Raw genomic sequence first — 23119 nt, 5'->3', positions numbered from 1 at the left:
GGTTTTTGCAGACCTGCAAATGTAGAGTGTGGCCAAAAGTTTGGGTACACTTGTTTTTCCAATGATTCTGCTGAAATCTATAGGGGATTCTTCTGGGAAATCTTAAGACTAGATGTAGGAACGTTTCTGGGTTTGATGGCATTCGGTCACAAATCCAAAACATCAGCGAGCACAGTTCCATCAAGACTTATACCCCTCTAGCTAAGGCTTGGCATTGAGCAGGGTGACCTTGCTCATGTGCAGCTGCTCTGGATTTTCAAATATTATAAACGTGATTGAACGTCCACAGTCCATCATTGTGATGCTCCAGTGACATGTAACAGAGAATAGAGCCTCTGTGCTATTCGAAGCTCAGCACTGCAGAAACTGCACTATGTAGCTTTTGGAGGAGGGTAGAAAATCGCCCTCCCTTCAATCCTTTTGATTTCAGGACAGTGCTTTAAAAGTGAATCACACTCTTCACCATTAGGGGGAGCCACAGAGCAAAACTATCAAATCTCACCTAGTGTTTCTTTAAGACGATGCATGCACTGACTGTAAGGATTGTCATATCACACCTTCTAATGCTGCCTTTTCTGAGGCTCTAAAGAACGTGTCTCTCCAGTCTCAGGAGGAGTCTCTGCGTGCCCCAGGCAGGAGGGCCCTGAATAATGAGGATAATTATGAGCTAGCCGCTGGAATGCGAGGATGGATCGATAGCTGTGTCGAACCCCTGTGTGTGCAGGAGGAGTCCTGAGCAGTCAGTGACATTTCATCGGCACGGGCGTCTGTCAGAGCGCAGTAACGGGGGTTGTTTTTGGTGTTTGAGCGGCTGTGGGTTCAAGGCCGGTCGAGGCTCTGAGGGCTTGGATTGGTGCAAGCAACTCAGGTGTTGGTCTGTCCACAGAAGCTGTCAAACACGGTTAACCGCACTGACCCCTGAGATCCCGTCCAATACCGCACCCCCCACATCACCCCACCCCAGCCTCCTCATGCCCTCACTCACATCTCATCTCTTTGTTTTTCTCCAGATGCATCTTCAGGCCTCTGACTCTGACAGACAGACAGGAGATGAGAGACTATGGGTTTTTGGTTGCGTTTGTGTGTGTGTGTGTGTGTGTGTGTTAGAGAGAGAGAGATGGTTGAGGAGAGATGAGTTGTGTGTGAGTATGTTATTCACCTTCCCATTTTCGGGAGATATTTCTGGTGAAACATAATCAAAGGGAAAGGATTTACAAAAATTACACTCTTAACAACCATGCTAGACCCGGTAGACCAACAAAACCGACCCGGTCAGGTAATCGGACACTGGAGAGACGAGAGAAAATAGCTCCACACCTCTGACCATTTCAGCTGGAAATGTGCACACACAGACGATGCCCAAATCAGAGCTTCAGACAGAGGAGGTAAACAGTGTCTTCGCTGTGGGCTTGGAAGCCAGACTCTCAGCAAGTGGAAGCAGATCATTTATCAGACTCAACAATCACATACTGGATGAACACACATGCATACACACACACACACACACACTATTTCTAAACTATTTCGACCCTAATCCCATCTCTAATCCTAACCCTAAACTAAACTTTAGAATATGATGATATACATCATGGGAGCATTTGGGGATTGTGGCCCCATGTGGAATTCCAGCTCCCACGATGTTGCAACTGAAGGATTACGGATCATTTAGGATGCTATGTTTACACTAGAGTACAGTGTGTACATTTCTGTTTCTCTTCAGCAGTATCATTATAGTCCACTGCACCTTATGTCCCCTACATCACAACTGTGGACTGGTCAAACCTGCACTAGTCTCCACTTCCCTAGTCTGTTTTGTATTCCTTGCATTTGTTGCACATATTTGCCCTCATATGCATTATGTACTTTTGTGTGAGTCGCTTTATATAGCACCTTGGTCCTGGAGGAAGGTAGTTTCATTTCACTGTGTACTGTACACACTGTATAGGGCTGAAGTGACAATAACATCTACCTGATTTCAATAAACAGAACGCTGACTGTTGCACAGCACTCTTTTATTGATTCTGGGGCTTAGTCCATGGAGTAAATCTCTGTATTCCAGTTTGGAGCTGGGGCTGGATCTTCTCTGTGCTGTGGCAGTCATGTGGTTGCCTTGTGGTTAACTGCAGTTGGAGATAAACTCAACATGTGTTTGATTTTTGCTAACGTCCTAATGCTAATGCTAATTTTGCTAATGCTAAGCACACACTGGACTAGGAACTTCACTTCTGGGTTTACTTACACACACCTGACTAGAACACAGGACCAGCAGGTCCACTTGAAACCCTAGATGTGTGAAAATGCCCTATGTGGCCAGAGACCTAGCCTTAAAAGCATGTGTTTATTCCATCTGTCTACATTCAGTGCAGAGCTGAAGAGCTGTTCCCTGTTGCTACAGACCCATAAACCCAAAAATGGCCAAAGGAGAAGAAGGCGTTTGTTTACTTTCCATCTTTGATGAAGCTCCCATGCCAAACATTTCGGAATGTGGATAATAAAAGCGACTTATGTGTTTGCCATGCATATTTGAAGTGTGCTTAAAATTCCAGAGTTGGAGCGGCTTAGAAATGCAGGCTGCCCCTCGACTGAACTCGGATCTTCAAAGACGAGGAAGAGTGTTTGTTAGAAAGGCTTCATCTACACAAATCTGGAGTTTTTTTGTTGTTGTTGTTGTTCTTGAGGGGCTCTCAGTGGCAGACTCCCTGACTGGGTCCAGGCAGTGTCCAGAAGTGGAATGATGTTTTCATAGGCGTGTGTTTGTTACTGGAGGGAGCGTGGACGACAGAGCCTCTTCTCGACATCATTTCCCCCTCGTCTGGGCTCATTAGTGGGACCTTGCCTGCAGGTTCCTTGCAGGTTTCTGAAATCATTTCTGCCTTGCGCTGGGGGAAGGCCCCAGTTCTTCTCGAGCCTCACATGGGCCTCGGATCGTTATTGACGCAAAGCCTGTAATATGCCAATGTCCTCCATTAGCCGAGGTTAGTTTTTGGGTCAGCGTTTCCGCTGTTTTGGGCCCAGAAGCGATAGGGAAGGCGCCTTCTCGTGCATCTCAGTGTCGAGGAGAATTTTCAGCTTGCGCTCTGGAAGATGGAGGGCTATCTTTAGACTTTTCACTTCTCATGAAGGGGCTTTTCTCCCTCCCTCTCCTCAAGCCTTTCCTGTGCCTTTACTCTTTTCCTTCTCGTCTGTCTCTCGCTCTCGTTCACTGGCTGTGTCTAAGTCTCTCTCCCGATAGCGTGCCGATGTTTGTTTGCTGGCTGAGTTGCATATATGTGTGTGTTGTTCTGCAGAAACCTGTTATCTGTATGCAAATGTTGTTCTTCTCTATGGAAAGGGAGCTGGTTTACAATTCAGATCAGGTTCTGGAGACTGAATTGCGACTGCGGAGAGAGCCGTACCTCAAAGCGAGCGGCGGCACAGTTGCGGTGTTTCATGTATGTTGCATGCCACTAGTTTTGAGAGAAATTATTTCATGTCTTCGATGCTTGATGCTACCAACTGTATTTTCCTTTCCTGCCCGTCCTACATAATGACTTTTATTTTACTGTTATTTTTTTGGTCATAAATAAAATATGCTCGCTTTTGTAACCAACGTCGGAGTATCTGTAGAATTTACTGTCTGGTGCTGATATGCATATGAACGCACATATTTTTCCCGCTTCCAAAGCTGGCTTGTAAATCTGTGCCTGTTTGTCAACAAGTATCTATAATTACATCAGGTGGAATATATAGCTGCAGAAGGAGCCTCAGTGGTGTGAACTTGAAACTCGTCAAGGAGAAGGTTTTTGATTCCTCAGCCTTCATCGCAGCAGTTCACTCCAATTACTTTCCCCAGCTACGGAAAACGTCAACAGCTTAATAACACACCTAACCTCCACCAGGCTGTCATTATGTGTTCTGTTTTTGTGCCAAGGCTCAGTACAAACTAATCCTAGTCCTCTGACCTGCTGGTGTGTGAATGCACCCAGGTGAAAAGTGTGATGTTCATATGATTCCAGGAGCAAGGAATTTACAGAAACAAGACAAGTTGGGTTTCAAGAACAGCGCTATATAAGCGTAACGTTATATAAAATTGCAAGAACTTCAGAATAGCCCCACCCCCCTCCTATGAGTCTGTCCAATCACACCGCTAGACTCTTACGTGAGAGTAAAAAGACGAGGTAAAAGCATACAAGAGAAGAATGAGAGCGAAAATGGCTAAAAAAAAGCAGTGTTTCTGCTGTGTGCTCAGGGTCAGGGTGAACGGCGAGCGGCTCGTTATCGTTTAAAGGAACAGGCATTCTGAACAGGACTGTTTAGACAGTGGGGAAGACACTGCTGTGTGGTTTGATCCTTGTGATGTTTTAACCAAAATAGGTCACAGACATTTCATTGAGACCCAGAACTCAATTATGGAAAGGTGGGAGAATAAGTTTTGTTTAATGGCCATTTTTACCATTTAATTGAATCTATAATGGGCTTGTTTATGGTCAGTCAGTACTACACCCTATTTACTAAATGTGTGCAGACACCTCTTCTAATGAGACACTCTGAGGTGTTTTTTGTGCCCACGCAGATGTTAAATTCCGTGCGCAGAGTTTGTATAATCTCCCTAGAAAAGCATTAAGCATAAGGTCCCTATCCTTAATGCAATCTGCTGAAGTGTGTTTGAGGATTGTGCCGCGGAGTCTCCGGAAGGAAGAAGCAACATCCAGTACCTTTCGAAATGAATTCGAGTGGTACATGGCATATCTAATGTTTCTGTGACTGAACACAATCAAATCCTCACAGCACTGTTCCAACGTAGAGCAGAGGCTGCATCAAAGGGAAACTAACTAGCCATTAACCAATCCCCTTCACTTCTAAAGAAACCTTCAGCCCTGTAGTGTATGTTTGTGTAGGAGCTGAATGGCGTACATTTGTGCCTCACATGTTCCCAGCCCTGAAATTGCAGGCAAAGATAATCCAATTATGAAAATGAATCTATTCCACGCTATTAGAAGGCTCGGAGGTTGGTGGGGTTGTTACAGCAGTGAGGGCCTGTGGTGTCTCCATGGGGTTATTAGAGTACCTCTGTTTTGTTTAGTCCTGTCGGTAGATACAGTGCATCAATTAAACAAAGGCACCCAAGTGGAAGAAACGCTGTGCAAGTGTTTGCATTAGCCTTCATTAGTCCCCTCAGTGTTGCTCAACTGGGGCTGGGGGTAATTAAAGTATCACCCATTCCTCAGACTTCAGCACCAGAAATCTCATGCTCTTTACAAACCGGAGCACGAATATGCGCACTGTTTACGCTGGCGTCGATAGTTCAGCGCACTTTCTCGTTAAAAGCTTTTCCTTACCAGCCCCCACCCACTTCAACCTCTTGACAAACCGACACCAAAGACCACTGTGTTTATTTACGGCCGATTTTTAACGTCCTCTGGCTGTGCGTCGTTGAGGGATGGTGGGTTCTCGTTCTGGTGCGATAAGGACCTCTAAGATATGTTCATCCACAGGAGCAAACTGTGGGCACAGCCAAAAGGAATTAATTTGCCGTCTGTGCAGGAATAGAATAAGGGAAAGACATTAGCATGATACCGATCTGACAGGGCTAATGTATGCAAAGTGATGCACCGTTCCTACCGGAGCTTTAACGCTGTGATCCGCTCAATTATTGAAATGTACATTGAACTTTCATTACTCATATTTACCAAGGGAAGATGGTTCTGTCTCGGTCTTTGTTTGGCTTGCATTTACAATTGATACAGCAGCAGTGTGAGGTCTATAGGCTTTTGGTTTGGTATTTGTGTTTATTTACTGAAAGTTTGATTAGTGATTGCTGTATGGCCTGTCTGAAGGTCTCCGAGGAGAAAGTGAGGAGGTGGATTTTTGTGTGTGTGTGTGTGTGTGTCTTACTGTAGCATAATGTACTGGAAAAAAAAGTGGGGGAAAAAAGTGTGTTTTGCCTGGGGCAGCAGTTTTCAGGTTCGGGATTCTGCATATCAAAGCAGTAAAACCAGGAATAGGTCTGTCAAGTCAAATCCGCTCGGGATCCCACAAAAGGTTCACTTTTGTTAACCTCCGCCGTCCGGAGTGCGGTAGTACCTCAGGGATGTAGACGCAGCTCCGAGCCGGAATTCGCACAATGCATGAGCACAGTGCAGTGCATAACTTTAATCACTTTCAGGATAATTATCACAGTGCAGTACTCAGAGTAACCACAGGGGGCGCTCCTGACTTGACTCTGGCTGTATCCATCTTCACTGTCGACTGTTTCACCCACTGTTTTATTTTCTTCTTCCCTCCTTCCCTTCGGAAATGTGGTCTTGTGGTGCCAGCCTAACTGTTTGGAACAGATGGTTTGTGCTTTAGTCATGAGGTCTTCAGAGATAGATGATGCCTGTGTGATGTCGGAGGGAAGAAATATGAAGCCGTTGCCACACTGTAAATATTTTTAGGGACACAAACACATTGACAGGCTCCATTTGTTCCCCCAGTGCTGGAGAATGGGCGGAATGAGCAAATAAAGCACCGAAAAGTGAGGAGTGCCAAGCACCGTAATAGAACAGCCCAAGGACTCATCCGGATTATGCTGCTGCGGTCCGTCTGCTCACCTTGAAGTGAACAGAGAATAACACCTCTTTGACTGTCCTTTATGTTACATCAGGGAGGGGTTGTAAATGGTGGTCCCAATTTGCTCTGCTTTACGCTCACCTTCTCCGTCTTCTTTCCACAGACTCAGATTAATGCAACACCTCGGCCATATTGGCATTTCGAGAGGAAATGATTAGGGAACATGGCGCTCGGAGCTAAAACCCCTCCGTGTCTATTTTGCTCGGAATATCTGTGTTTCGACCCGTGGATACTCACCGAACTGTTTTTCATCCCTCTGCCGGAGAGAGGGGGCTCATGTCGTTGCGCTGCAGGGAACGAGAGAGTTACCGTTTGAAAACATTTGCGCAGATCCCTGCCGCTCGCGCGAGTGTAGACGTGGTCAGGGCCTCGTTTGAAAAAAGGAAGAAGTGTGACTTCTCTGTGTTTATCGGGATGTGCTTTCATCACAGCACAACAATCGCCAGAGGCCTTCTCGCAGTGACACACATTCGGAGTTAAATGTTATTCATATTTCGAGCTTTTGGCTCCACAGCCGTGGAGTGTTTTCCTTCGTGTTTTTTACTTGATGCGTGACATGATGAAGCAGCTCATTTGCATAGCACAGAGCAGGAAGCGCAAACTGGCGGCACCTTGTGCTGGTCCCTGTTTGTCAGTGTTGTCAGGGTTTGCTTTCAGGACTGAAGTGACTTCACTCAAACAAGCATTTGAAGGAGTAAAAGAGAAACAAAATCACCTTGATTCTTACATACACTCTACATTCATTTCCCATTTCTGTTTGGATAAATTCATATTCATGACTTAGATAATTTATTCATTCATTGTCTGTAACAGCTTATCCAATTCAGGGTCGCGGTGATGACTTAGATAATGTAAGTCCAGCTGATACACTCTATTGAGAACACAGTGGACTTTTTCCACTGTTGGGAACCTTCCTTTTCAACAGATGTAAGGCCACAAAATTGATTACATGCTCACTTTTATGAACCCAACTTACAGATCTAGAGCGAAATTATACAAACCGGATTCCAAAAAAGTTGGGACACTAAACAAATTGTGAATAAAAACTGAATGCAATGATGTGGAGGTGCCAACATCTAATATTTTATTCAGAATAGAACACAAATCACAGATCAAAAGTTTAAACTGAGAGAATGTGTCATTTTAAGGGAAAAATGTGTTGTTTCAAAATTTCATGGCGTCAACAAATCCCAAAAAAGTTGGGACAAGGCCATATTTTACCACTGTGTGGCATCCCCCCTTCTTCTTACAACACTCAGACGTCTGGGGACAGAGGAGACCAGTTTCTCAAGTTTAGAAATAGGAACGCTCTCCCATTCATGTCTAATACAGGCCTCTAACTGTTCAATCGTCTTGGGCCTTCTTTGTCGCACCTTCCTCTTTATGATGCTCCAAATGTTTTCTACAGGTGAAAGATCTGGACTGCAGGCTGCCATTTCAGTCCCCGGATCCTTCTCCTACGCAGCCATGATGTTGTGATTGCTGCAGAATGTGGTCTGGCATTATCTTGTTGAAAAATGCAGGGTCTTCCCTGAAAGAGATGACGTCTAGATGGGAGCATATGTTGTTCTAGAACCTGAACATAGTTCTCTGCATTAATGGTGCCTTTCCAGACATGAAAGCTGCCCATGCCACAAGCACTCATGCAACCCCATACCATCAGTGATGCAGGCTTCTGAACGGAGCGTTGATAACAACTTGGGTTATCCTTGTCCTTTCTGGTCCGGATGACATGGCGTCCCAGTGTTCCATAAAGAACTTCAAATCGTGACTCATCTGACCACAGAACAGTCTTCCATTTTGCCACACTCTATTCTAAAAGACCCCTGGCCCAGTGCAAATGTCTGAGCTTGTGGAGCTTGCTTAGAAATGGCTTCCTCTTTGCACTGTAGAGTTTCAGCTGGCAACGGCAGATGGCACGGTGGATTGTGTTCACTGACAATGCTTTCTGGAAGTATTCCTGAGCCCATTCTGTTATTTCCTTGACAGTGGCGTTCCTGTTTGAGGTGCAGTGACGTTTAAGGGCCCGGAGATCACGAGCATCCAGTAGAGTTTTACGGCCTTGACCCTTACACACAGCAATTGTTCCAGATTCTCTGAATCTTTTGATGATGTTATGCATGGTTGATGATGATAACTTAAAAGTCTTTGCTATTTTACGCTGGATAACACCATTCTGGTATCGCTGCACTATCTTTCTGCGCAACAATGGTGGAATTGGTGATCCTCTTACCATCTTGGCTTCAGAGAGACACTGACACTCTGAGAAGCTCTTTTTATACCCAATCATGTTGTCAATTGACCTAATTAGTGTTAATTGGTCTTCCAGCTGTTCGTTATATGCTCAATTTCCTTTTTCCAGCCACGTATTGCTACTTGTCCCAACTTTTTTGGGATTTGTTGACACTGTGAAATTTTGAATCAACATATTTTTCCTTTAAAATGTTACATTTACTCAGATTAAACTTTTGATCTCTCATCTATGTTCTATTACAAATAAAATATTGACATTTGCCATCTCCACATCATTGCATTCAGTTTTTATTCACAATTTGTTTAGTGTTCCAACTTTTTTGGAATCTGGTTTGTAGTCATCTTTCCAGAAAGCTCTTCCAAATCCAATTTGTTGGAAAACAGAATTGGACCCCCAAAAAAACACACATAAAGATGTTTAAATAAAATGTAGGTTTGTATTGCTCATTTAAACTTGTATATTAACACTTGCATGAATAGTTTCACATTATTTGCAACATCAGCTTGTCCTTCTCACAAATTTTCTTTTCAGTGTGCTCCCTTTGGGCCTGCTGTGGCTTATTTAATAAGAACATGTCTCCTGAAACAAATGGAAGCTGTAGGGAGGACACACACAGTGTTTGTTATGTAGTTGTTGAGATTTCTGTAATTTTCTGCTAAATGTGTTGCTAGTGGAACACGTCTGCTCTGCTTTTAATCAGTGTAGCAGTGTTGGAACTGAGACAAGTCTCCAGCTGATCCTTGTTCTCAAAAAGAAGAGGCTGAAAAACACACACAAAACACAAAAGCCAATAGTACAGCATGCTATAACAAGAAGACCACAGCAGCATTCCCAAATTGTGCTATTCTTCTGCACTTCTCACTCCTCAATTCACTCTCACTCTGACCATTCATACAATCCCACTCTCCCACTCCTCTATGAACCCTCCACCCTCTTTACATTGAAGGGCTGTAGCTATTTGAAATGGAGAGCTTCGTCAGCCTGCGGCGACACTGCGGATCTCACTTCTGTTGAGTTCTTTGAGATCAGTAGCTATAACTTCGCTCTAGATCTGTAAGTTGGGTTCATAAAAGTGAGCATGTAATCAATTTCGTGGCCTTACATCTGATGAAAATGAAGGTTCCTAACTGGTTCTTGGCTGGCTGTTTCATTCTAAGGGAAGCCTTTGACTGCCGTAGAACCTTTAAATGACGTGGGGTTTGGCCGGACTTGCACATTCAGTTTACAGAATGGTTTCTATTGAAGTATGAATGTTAAGCTCGAGTGCAGTGGGGATTCAGTGTGCAGTGGACAGGCTCATCACACTTTGTATTTGTGTGATACATTTACTTATGGCTTCCCCTCTGTGGTGGGATATGTCTGTAGGTCAGTCCATGGTCAAATCAGCAGATGTCAGCAGCAGAATACCTGTCTGTCTGTCTGTCTGTCTGTCTGTCTACAGCTGATTGTTAATCATTTTCTAGCCTGTGCCTGGTCCTCTTTGATTGTGCCACACACGACTTTGACTAAATGGAATCGATTAAAGGGGCGACTGTAGATGGCGGCCTCTTCCAGGAGATCTGCGCTTTGATGTAACGACAAAACTAGATTCATTAAAAACAATAGAGAACTCATTTAATCAAAAACACAAGAGCTCTGCCCAGGGAGGCTGTATTGTGTGGTTGTGTGTGTGTGTGATGGTTTTTGTATCTTTTAAGCACCTTCAAGTATTTTAATTAGCTATTCTTGCTCATATTTAGTATAGTATTTAGAAGTTAGCCTGGAACTATATAAAAGATGTGTGTGTGTGTGTGTGTGTGTGTGTGTGTGTGTGTGTGTGTGTTTATATTAAATTGAACCACCTCCTCTTTGTTATTGTTTCAGTTACATTGCTTTTAAATGAACATGTGGTGATACAGTGTCCAATCGAAGTCACATAATTAGCCTGCTCTTCTCATTACAGTTACTATTCCTGACTCTCTCTCTCTCTCTTTCTGTGTGTAACTGCAATCTGGAGGTCATTTAATCAGTAATGGGATGAGATATGACGTTGTCCACAGACGAAGAAACTCCACATAGCCTCTATGTGTGTTTTCATTTGGAAGAATATTACCGAAGCAGTTTAAATGCACTATACTGTGTTTTCTCAATGGATAATCTTTCATTGTCCACCACAGAACATGAACTAAACATCTAGAGCGCTCCTCAGCGGCAAGAAAATAATGGCCAGTTTGTTAATCATGAGGGATTTGGTGTTAAACACACTCATTTCCAGAAGTGTTGTACTCCATGCTGTGTTTAGTAGCAATGACACGTGTCCAGTTCTGTGTTAAAGAGAAACCTGGTGTTGTTATTAGTGCACAGTGGAAACCTTAAGTAATTAAAAACAAGAAAACAAAGGCAAAAATCAAGCATTTTCCTTTTGGACCAAAAGTGCAGTGTGAATGAGGCTCTTATCTTTGTTAATGGTGTCATTAGGCTCTATTTTGCTTGTCAGGGGAGGTCAGGTAAACCATGAGCCCCGCGATATAAACAATCATTAAGAGGCAGTTACCTCAGCTCCAGAGGTGGCCCACTGTCATCACAACAATTAACGAGTGTTAAGTGGAGAGCAAGGTTCTCTCGCTTTTATACAGGTGCCCAAACACTGCAAGCGATTCAAACACAAATGTGTCCTCTGGCCTTGTTGTTCTTGCTGAACAGACCCGAGTGAGCCACTGCCTCTGTTTTCCCACTTGGACCCGAGTCAATGTCATATCCTTACAGTCGGAACGAACCCTTGTGTTTCCAAAAATGTAACTGTACAAGAAGGACACCCTCTGAGGGGCACTGTTGAAATTTTAGGTTTGAAGCTTGCTATTATATGGGCTGCTATTTCTCACATACTCACTCATGTTTAAGAACTGCTCCACAAGAGGGTGCTGTTCTTCGTCAGTGTTGGTAAAACATATCAGTATTTTGATTAGCACACCATATCTCTTTGTGAAAACACCATAAATACAAACATAATTTGCTGCTGCTTTCTTTTTAAAACAGTCAGATGAAGCGCTGGTGTTCTGACTCTTGTTCTTTCTTTCTTCTTCTCTTTTCTGTAGGTTTTTTAAGCACGGGAGACCAGGCAGCCAAGGGCAACTACGGGCTCCTAGACCAGATCCAAGCTCTGCGCTGGACGAGCGAAAACATCGCCTTCTTTGGCGGTGACCCTTTGCGCATTACTGTTTTTGGATCTGGGGCTGGGGCCTCTTGTGTGAACCTCCTCACTCTGTCCCATTATTCTGAAGGTAACCGCTGGAGCAATTCAACCAAAGGTATAATGCAGAGGTTGCAACTTTTGACCCTTTTGGTGTTTGCATGCCACTTTGTCGCACGCGTTAAAAGCCTGCTAACAGACTGTGTGTGTGCGCTTGAGATGCATTTTCGCTTGTATGTGTTTGCATGGAAGCTTCTGTTCTGTGTTTTATTTGTTTTGCTCCCTGTAATGTGAAAGTGTGCTAACAGAACCTACTTTATAAGTTCACCACATGCTTCCAAACTTTACAAAGGAAGAACCCAGGGGAAAGGTCCATTCATCTCCTTCTTTTATCCAAATACCCCACAGTGTGTAGTCAGGTTTGGATTAGGTTGCAGAATGCACTGTAGTGTTTAAGATCTGTGTTTGGCAGCTGCACCCATCCATAATGGTCTTTGCTTTGTTTGTTTTAGGATTGTTTGATCCAATACTATGAATACTGATGAATATATAGACATTGTACTCAATGAGGCACATTCCACCGCTACCTGAAAGCTAGATCTAAACATATGTACTGAAATTTGACCATCAGCTTTGTTCATTCATCAGTTTCACCCTATGGCACATCTGTATTATTAACCTCACATCTGGTAGAAGTGTGTGTAAATGTGAACATAATATTTGAACTGCCTGAAAATCCTCGATGTGCACTTTAATAATACAGATTATTACTAATAGCTGAGAAATAACAATAGCACTGATAACACTAATCCCTGCACAATCAGCAGTCCTTATATCAAAGAAGTTATTATCAGAAGCCTTTAATAATAAGCAGCCAGGGATTTATGAAAATATAACAATGCTACACAGTATCATAACCAGCTCAATTGTGTTTATTTCTCATTAATATTTAGCATTACAAATGCTATTAGTGCTGGCCAGTAGAGACCGAGCACAGCTACACAGTAAAGTCTGCCCACAAGGACAACCATTGGCTCAGGAGCTGTTGAAATGCATTTCTATTACTGGCTCCGTCTCTAAATATCTGTGTTATTTAAACACAATAGAGGCAAATTAGGGTGTGTTCTATGTAAATAAAGCACTTGCAGGTGGACACTCGTTTCTTCCCCTTGTATTACATTGTCCTGAATTAGACATTTGGTATTTCATGGATAAGGAGTAAATGAATAGGGGCCATTACTTTTATGGATCTTGAGAGCTCCAGCGTTTTCCACTGGTTCTACAGAAGGTGCTAGTTATGCATGTGATCCACAGTTGTCAAAGCCAATCGTCAAGGTTATGGGCAAAGTCACAGCCTTCTCGTTGCTCCCACATTAGAACAGATCATTCATCATTTCCCCCTCCACTGGCACACTTTATGGGGCTAAATCAGTCTGACCTGAAACCAGTTGCTTATGAAAAATGTATCTGAATTGGTCTCTGAGCTCATCTTTATTCAGTGGAGTTCATAGCCATCGTCATGCTCTCCACACTTCAGTGGTAATGTTTTTTTTTTCTTCCTCCTGTAGAAATAACCCATTGACATGGGAAGGGTAATTAATTAATTCCATTTGTCTCTCCGCATGGGAGGAGGAATTGCAAAGGTCTCTCCACATCAGCATACCTTGACATTAACACTACCGCTCAGAATGACCTTCAGATGCCCTTGTGGTTGACCTGAGAGTTATTCACTGCTCTAAACTCCACAGTGAAACGTTTACGGACAGAAACACAGCTGTGGAATTGTCATTAGGGGAGTGGTGATAGAATTTGTTCCTCTCTTTGTGATTAAGGGCCATACAAGGCATTTAAAACACCTACATAACACTCTCATCAGTAGGTAGGTAAGTAGGTGTGAACCTACATAACACCTACATAACACTCTCATCAGTAGGTAGGTAAGTAGGTGTGAACCCTGCTTCATAACATTGACATCCATCCATCCATTATCTGTAACCGCTTATCCAATTTAGGGTCCAATTTAGACCCAATTTAGGGTCGCGGGGGGTCCAGAGCCTACCTGGAATCATCGGGCGCAAGGCGGGAATACACCCTGGAGGGGACGCCAGTCCTTCACAGGGCAACACAGACACACACACATTCACTCACTTTCGGACACTTTCGAGTCGCCAATCCACCTGCAACGTGTGTTTTTGGACTGTGGGAGGAAACCGGAGCACCCGGAGGAAACCCACGCGGACACAGGGAGAACACACCAACTCCTCACAGACAGTCACCTGGAGGAAACCCACGCAGACACAGGGAGAACACACCACACTCCTCACAGACAGTCACCTGGAGGAAACCCACGCAGACACAGGGAGAACACACCACACCCCTCACAGACAGTCACCCGGAGCGGGAATCGAACCCACAACCTCCAGGCCCCTGGAGCTGTGTGACTGCGACACTACCTGCTGCGCCACCATGCCGCCCTTAACATTGACATATCTACTGCAATTCTATATACCTTCATGAGCTAGGACAGCCTCTCTGTCCGCAGCACACAGCCGTTACTGAAATATACAATACTGTACAGATGTTTTAGACACTCGAGATCATTAAAAATGATTTATTTTAGTTTATTGCCTCAGAAATATTAGTTTCCTCCCACAGGCCAAAAAACACACTCTAGTAGTTGGTTTGACTTTGAGAAATATAGTGTACATGTGTGAGTGACTGGGTGACAGTGTGAAATTGTCCATAGGTGTGAGTGTGTGAGTGACTGGGTGAGTGTGTAAATGACTGGGTGAGTGTGTGTAACTCTCCACAGGTGTGAGTGTGTGAGTGACTGGGTGAGTGTGTGAAACTGTCCACAGGTGTGAGTGACTGGGTGAGTGTGTGTAACTGTCCACAGGGGTGTGTGTGTGTGAGTGACTGGGTGAGTGTGTGTAACTGTCCACAGGGGTGTGTGTGTGTGAGTGACTGGGTGAGTGTGTGAAACTGTCCACAGGTGTGAGTGTGTGAGTGACTGGGTGAGTGTGTGAGTGACTGGGTGAGTGTGTGAAACTGTTCACAGGTGTGAGTGTGTGAGTGACTGGGTGAGTGTGTGAGTGACTGGGTGAGTGTGTGAAACTGTTCACAGGTGTGAGTGTGTGAGTGACTGGGTGAGTGTGTGAGTGACTGGGTGAGTGTGTGAAACTGTTCACAGGTGTGAGTGTGTGAGTGACTGGGTGAGTTATTCAGATAATTTAAGCCCAAAGTCAAGCCTATTTAGTTGGAAACAAGCTGAGCCACATTCATTTTGACAGTCCTCGGCTATTAGGCTAGTTATTAGGCTAAAATATAAATAATAAAATAAATGCTTTGTGGAACCTGCTCTTTGATCTGCACACCACCGTTTGAAACATTGAGAATAAAGCCTTGTGTATCCAAGATCACTTTACAGGAATACACTTTCACTGCAGGTTAAAGAAGCAACATTAAATTTTTGGGGGGTATTTTGGGGCATTTCTATTGGTGCATTTATTGTGATATTTTTGATATTGTTTTTAATGTAGGGTTCTGTCACAGCAACTTTTCTAACCAGACACCATCTTGTTTCTGGGGTCTTTGTCCGCATGACTTTCCTTAAAACTAATTATTTTACCGCTGCGTCATTTCTGTTTAGACAGTGAAATTCATTACCGCTATCATAACAAAGGTGAGGTATGCGGTATCGAATCGCGTACTCAGCTAATTGCAAACCTTTGTACAGCACCAGGAAAAAAAAAGACATTGATTTATTTCATCAGCTTAAGATTAAAAGGTAGTGTCTGCTTTCAGTGAAGTTTAAGATATGAGACATCAAAGACTTTCAAACTTGCTTAACTCTTATGTTGTACAATCTACTTGTCCAGAATCCTGTATTTTATGGAAGGCGGTCCATTAGGGTTTCTTTATGATTATAATCTCCTACTAAATTATACACCATTTGAGTGGTCTGCAGCCGTCTAAGGAACCAACCGCTGAGTTCGGACACACGGGGTGAGCATGCCTCCTGAGGCCGGTGGCGATGTGTGTGATCAGGGGAGACTCATTGATGGCTGGAATAGGAGTTGGAAGATAAACTAAAATTGTAAATAATAAAAACCCAATAATAACAGTCTAAACATTGTAGAGATGATGTGTACACAATGTACATTACTCAGTCTTGCCAAAAATGTCAGAGAGATGAGACTGTTTGAGGGCGTCCATTTTAAATATTAATAGTTTTTGTGCATAGTTCAGATTCAAAGTAGTTACTTCTCTATTTGCATGGCATTTAAAGTCTGTATTTCACTTTCATCCACTGAGTTTTCTCAATACATTAACGGCCATATGCAGTGGTTTGGGCAATCCTGGTCAAATCCTCATTAATCTATAAGTGAACACGTCTTCAGTTAGTGATGTGTGTAAATTCTAATGCATTATATATTGTTTTGTTTCATATTGTGTACCTTATTTAAGAAAATAATAATTATTCATAAAAAAGACCAGAAGTATGCCCCCTAGTGGAGAGTGTGTTCACTTATTTCCACTCAGAACGTCAACCAACGGTTAATCTGAGCAGGAGATGCCCAAAACATCTGCTTTATATATATATACTATACCCATGTAATGTATTTTGGGCATCAACATCAATTTTTCCTTATGTCCTCACAGGCCTCTTCCAGAGAGCTATCGCCCAGAGTGGTACAGCACTGTCCAGCTGGGCCGTTAGCTTCCAGCCAGCCAAGTATGCCCGCCTGCTGGCCAAAAAGGTGGGCTGTAACCAGCAGGACACAGTGGACCTGGTGGAGTGTCTGCAAAAGAAGCACTACAAAGAGCTGGTAGAGCAGGACATCCAGCCGGCACGCTACCACATCGCCTTTGGCCCCGTCATCGACGGAGATGTGATCCCGGATGACCCGCAGATCCTCATGGAACAGGGGGAGTTCCTGAACTACGACATCATGCTGGGAGTCAACCAGGGTGAGGGGCTGAAGTTCGTGGAGCTCATCGTGGATAATGAGAACGGCGTTCAGGCCAATGACTTTGACTACGCCGTGTCCAGCTTCGTGGACGACCTTTACGGATACCCTGAGGGCAAGGACATCCTCCGAGAGACTATTAAGTTCATGTACACAGACTGGGCCGACCGTCACAACCCAGAGACAAGGAGGAAGACCCTGCTGGCCCTTTTCACTGATCACCAGTGGGTGGCGCCTGCGGTAGCCACAGCAGACCTTCACTCCAGCTTCGGATCTCCCACGTATTTCTACGCCTTCTACCACCACTGCCAGACAGAGCAGGTGCCTCCTTGGGCAGACGCGGCTCACGGGGACGAGATCCCGTATGTCTTCGGCCTGCCCATGATCGGACCCACCGAGCTCTTCCCCTGTAACTTCTCCAAGAACGATGTGATGCTCAGTGCAGTGGTCATGACGTACTGGACCAACTTTGCCAAAACGGGGTAAGTCGAAAAGATCAGGGAGCCATTTGAGGTCATTTGACCCTCAGAAACCGATCAGCTACAACACTACTACCACTTCCTTGTTTCTCGACTCATTGTCACTTCTCTCAACTCCACTGACCTTACAGGTGCAGTTTGTAGTTCCACAATTACAGAATGTATTCCTCCTGTTGCTCTGCATACTTTGTTCTTTCATCCTGTTCTTCAGTGATCAGTACCCCACAGGACCACTCACAAAGCAGGTATGATTAGGGTGGAGGATCATTCTCAGGTCAGTGTGGTGTTGGTAAGAGTGGATTAAAAACAGCAGTCCACCAACCAAAAACACCCACTACCCAAATAATCCCTTCTCTGTGGTAGTCCTCAATGGATAACGTGTTTGGAAACAAAGAGGTGCTAGTAATGTTGTGGACGAACAGTGTATTGTAGGCCGTTAACAACAAATCAAGTAAGATTAATTATGTTAGGATCCCTTTAATGTGATACTATTGTGTTAAAATAAATTAGCGTATTCAAATAAGCTGGAATATATTAGCATGCACTTGTAAACCTTGTGCATTTCTCAGTTTTGGCAGACGACATCTCCTTTTTTTTTGGCTAACTGAGCAGTGGGTGCTGTCACAACTTGATTGGATAGGTATTAAATTTGAGATTAAATTAATATTCATTTCTTTTTCTTCTTCTTGTTATTAATCTTCATGTTGTTGCTAGGGAACTGTGTCCAGTCCGGCTCTGCATACATCACACAGAGCCCAGCCTGACTCTCATTGAGTCTGTAGTGATTTCCAGGGCTGTGATATTCACAGAGTATGGTTTTTCAGCTGCACAGTGATGTATCGTAGTTCATCTCAGGTGTGATGCTGTGATTACGGTCGTGTTGATGGTGTGGAGTATGTTGGCTAGTGATTTGACTTTGCTGCAGATTTGATAAAATCTCACCTTGGATGTCGCCTCAGGTTCGGAAGACGATTCAATTTGTGCCACTCGCAAACGTGTAATTTCTGTTCTGTGACTTTTGCCTGTTAATTAAGCAGCAGTGGCGGTTGTCAGGAGATGGTGATGTTCACTGAGAGAATATTAACCGTCTCTCCTCATTGCCTTTAAGCATGTCTCTGTGTCTGTAATTGTTTTCTCAGGCAATAATAAAGCAGAATGGCCTTTTCTCTGGCACGCCACACAGGCCCAGCAGGAGGGGATGGCCACTAATGACTTTCATATCGTCGCTGCCAAAGCAAAACCTTCTATTTCCAGTTTTTACATGTTTTTGTTTTTCTGCTTAACTGCCAAATACATAGTCAATGTCCAATACCTGATGTCTTCTGAAATCAAGAGTATACTTTTGGATATTAAAGCAACATTAGATAGATGTTGAAGCTTCAAAATCATTGTGATGCTTCATTGAGCTGCAATAAGGAGAATGGAGACTCTGTCGTTGCTACTCTGGGCTCATCACTGCAGAAACCGCACCCTTCCACACCAGATCTTACCTAATGTTTTTTACGTTCTTGTGATCTGACTTGGGGTTAGGATGCATGATGTATAATCTGCCCACTCTTTCTTTTGCAGTGACCCCAACCAGCCGGTGCCGCAGGACACCAAGTTCATCCACACCAAGCCCAACCGCTTTGAGGAGGTGGCCTGGACGCGCTACAACCAGAAGGACCAGCTCTACCTCCACATCGGCCTGAAACCTCGAGTCAAAGAGCACTACCGCGCCAACAAGGTCAACCTATGGTTGGAGCTGGTTCCCCACCTACACAGCCTGAACGAGCTCACCCAGATCATCTCTACCACCACCAAGGTCCCCCCTCCGGAGGTCACCCCGCGTACTCCAAAGAAGGTCCAGGTCAACACCAAGCGTCCCTTCCCCACACCTTTCCCCACGGAGACACAGGACAGCCAGAACCAGAACCAGAACCAGAACCAGCCCTTCCTCGTGGACCAGCGGGATTACTCCACAGAGCTGAGCGTCACAATCGCCGTGGGGGCTTCGCTGCTCTTCCTCAACATCCTAGCCTTCGCTGCGCTCTACTACAAGAAGGACAAACGGCGGCATGAGGTCCACCGGCGCTGCAGCCCCCAGCGCACCACGGCCAACGAGCTGCCCCACACGCAGGAGGAGGAGATCATGTCCCTGCAGATGAAGCACAGTGACCTGGAGCGCGAGTGCCGCGAGGCCATGCACCCGCACGAGGTGGTCCTCAGGACTGCCTGCCCGCCCGACTACACGCTGGCCATGCGCCGCTCCCCCGACGACATCCCACTCATGACCCCCAACACCATCACCATGATCCCCAACAGCATGCCCGGCCTCAGCTCGCTGCACCCATTCAACAGCTACCCCAGCGGACAGAACAACACACTGCCTCACCCACACCCCCACTCACACTCCACCACCAGAGTATAGCCTCACACGTGGCGCCGCGTTCAAGCACACCCAAATACACACAGACAGACACGCACCCGGACAAATACACACACTCATTCACAGGCAAACCGTTGGAAGCCCGCTTCCGGATCCGTCGGGAATATGCGTGCGCTGGCTGTTTCGAGGAACACGTGGAATACGGCGCAGGGATTTCTTTCTTTTTCCTCTTCTTTGCCTCCCTGGAAGGAAAACTACAATTTTTTATTAGAGAAGAAAAAGGAATGAGAAAATGTGCAAAAACATTTTGAATTTAGTAAAAAACAGATGGATGTCTTTTCTTTTCTTTTCTTCCTTTTTTTTTTAAAGTCCTGCTGTTGTGACGAAGCCAGAGCTGTTTTCCGGCAAACAGATATCACTCCATGTTGCTGGAAGGATGGGAGAATGGCTTGATTCAGTTTCCCAGGGAGGAGCGGCAACAGCAGCGGCAGCATCAGTGGCGGCGGCGACAGTGATGGCGTGTGGGAGGCCCCTTTGTAAATGAAAGAAAGCATATTGTTTTCCCGAGGCATCGGATTGTAGATTACTCTCTCTGGAGCAGAGAGGAGATGCTGCTTACCTAATTTAGGCATGTGCTCTCCTAAGGATGGAGGCATTGTAAGATACGGAATAAAACATGAACCACAGGAGAAAAATAAACAAAAAAGAGGAGTACGAGAACTCCTCGGAAAAATATGCACAATAGAGACATTCACCAAATGTCTTGGAATCTTTTTGTCAGTTTATTTTTTGGGGAACAGTTTTATTGTATAGAATCTATTTACATATCTAGATATGTACACAAAGCACCAATGCTGTTTAAGCCCTGACTTGGGGGGCGTCAGTACTGGAGAAATCTGCCAGCAGTTCATAAAGCAGTGGGATAGTTCACTGTTTTTTTTTTTTTGTTTTTTTTTCCTTTTTCTTTTTTCTGGCAGATACAGCTTCATCACACAAGTGCTGTCTACTCGGAGAACTGGCGGACAGGAAAAAAGGGAAGCTGGATATTTTTAGCACGAAGCGCATGACAATTTATCTGCTTGGTGGCTGTTCTGCTGATTAAGTCATTATTAAAAAAAAAGAAGAAAAAAAAAAAAAAAAAAAAAAAAAAGAAAGAAAAATAATAATTTTCATCCCCATTGGATTTGTTTGAGGATATACTGCTCTGATTGGCTCACAAACCGGCCGAGGCCACAATACAGTGACACAAGCGGATGTGCCGGGTCCTGATTGGATGCGGGGGCGGGGGGGACGGGAGGGAAAGGGTGGCGGATATATGCTGAATAGAGTGCATTCACAAATAGCTCGAGTGAACCTGGTTATAAGGACTAGTTTTGTACAATGTGTGTTGGTAAAACTTTTTAATAGTGGTGAATCACTTGCTGTTTGAGATCCCATCTGTGGGACAGTCATTGTACTCTTATTTTTTCATTTGGCTCTTTTTGGTCTCAGCTGTAATTCATTGTTTTTTATGTTTTGTTTTCTTTCTTATTTTTAAAGACCACTTTTACCTTAGGAAGCAACCTGCGTTGTTTAATTCTCATTCATTTCTATCTTTATTTAATTTTTTCTTTATATTTGTTTTGGTCTTACTTATAAAGACGTTCCCCTGTTTGACCAATTCCATGGGGGTGGGAAGACATGAAGATCGCTGGGAATTATTTTGCATAACTTGGAACACGATTGGTTGCACTGATTTCCTCGTTCTCAAGCCCCTTATCGATGCCCTTGCGCTACTTTTAAAAGAATGCTTATACGTTGTGGCCCGACCCAGGGGGCTCTCTGCTGACCCTGAGGATTAGAAGACCTCCATACTAAGTCTCCATGCATTTCAGGAGATGCAGAGGTGGCATGTCCAAGGAAGTTGTAATAGTAGAGCAGCTTGTAATACATCGAGATAATCACAGCCCTCCCTCGCCCTGCGTTTTTGTAAATTGGCATTTCCCATTTTAACCAGGAGAAGCATTCATTCGTTATTCCTGCTTTACCTTCCCTGGCTGATTCGCCCAGACTCTAGTTTCATTAAATATATATATATATTTATTCACACAGACCATGAAACCTAAGCATTGTGTCACTGTCTCAGCGAGAGGTCTGTGTCCACTTGGCCCTTTCGTTAGCCACATCCCTTAATGTAAACGTCTTATCACTCCATGGAGATGCAGACCTCTCAAATCTCTCTCTACGATCTGCTATGAGTTTCAGAGAGAGTTGGAGAAATTGGATTCAGGCTTGGGGAATTTCTCAGCTGGACAGGTCTTTGAAAGTCCACAGATAAGACCCTGTCGTTTTCCCTAAGCTTTGTGTGAACACCCTCTTCATCACCCCAACGGCTTTCGCCACTGTTTGCTTAAGACTGGTGCCAGATGAGGAGTAATTAAAGCAATATTCCAGCTGTTTCAAACCTGGTCTTTGCTGAATCTAACACAGGTTACATTTGCACAGATAATAACGGGTAGTAAATCTTTGGTAAGGAAGTAGAAAAAGTGGAGTAACTGTCCATTGACTTCTATTAGTAGTTGTTCATTTGAGAGGTGGATTTTAACACCATTTGTTTTTGAATAAACACTCAAAGTCTAGACTGAGAAACGGTGTTATTACGCTGTCGAGAGGAGTGTTCGGAACTGGCTGACATTAGCAGGGCTAAGATCTCATCCACCGTCCAGTAACCAATGCCAAATCTCCTCAATATTTAACAATGGAAATAAATACAAATACAAAAGTATGTCAGGTGAAGAAGTGCATTAGCAGCTGAAAAAATTGCTCTTTATTATTAAAATATACCAGCCCTGCTTCAAATTTAAACTGTGGTCAGTCCCGTCTCTGCAGCGCCCCCTCTGGTTCAACACGGTTGATGTGTCGCTGTCCCAAAATATGTTGACACGTCACACTCTGTTGTCGCCGCCCATGCAGCAGATGGAGATCAGGTTTAAAATGCTGGAGTGCCCCTTTAACTAAAGGCTGTGTAAGTTCTGAGCTGTTTGAGAAAGTCACAGTGACCCAAAGTGACCAGGAAAAGAAAAAAAAGAGACAGAAGGACAGAGAAAAAGGAGGGATTTATGCAGCTCTCCTGCCGCCCTAGAGAACTGTGACATGCGGCGATTCCCAAACAAGATGTTCCCGCCTCGAACAAGGCCTCAGAGACACTGGGTTCCAGAGGAACGGTGCGGTAAATACAGCGCAGACTAAGCCCTGGTCCCCTAAACGCCATACCATTAATAAAGCCCCTCAGAGAAGCCCCCCTCACTC

At 44.4% G+C, this 23119-nt stretch overlaps 1 protein-coding gene across 4 annotated transcripts in view; it reads left to right on the top strand.

Annotated features, from left to right (window-relative positions):
• Positions 1-20861, top strand: part of nlgn1 (neuroligin 1) — a 284078-nt gene extending 263217 nt beyond the window's left edge. For all 4 annotated transcript variants that reach the window (XM_066647675.1, XM_066647677.1, XM_066647676.1 and 1 more), the window contains 3 exons: positions 11920-12132; positions 16677-17466; positions 19033-20861. In XM_066647675.1, coding sequence (XP_066503772.1) covers positions 11920-12132; positions 16677-17466; positions 19033-19873 — 1844 coding nt within the window. In that variant the 3' untranslated portion in view covers positions 19874-20861. The remainder of the gene's footprint in view (positions 1-11919; positions 12133-16676; positions 17467-19032) is intronic.
• Positions 20862-23119: the final 2258 nt, after the last annotated feature.

Source organism: Hoplias malabaricus, chromosome 16 (genome assembly GCF_029633855.1).
Source record: "Hoplias malabaricus isolate fHopMal1 chromosome 16, fHopMal1.hap1, whole genome shotgun sequence".
Taxonomy (NCBI): Eukaryota; Metazoa; Chordata; class Actinopteri; order Characiformes; family Erythrinidae; genus Hoplias; species Hoplias malabaricus.
Note: the sequence above shows the minus strand (reverse complement) of the source record. Positions and strands in the feature narration are given on the sequence as shown.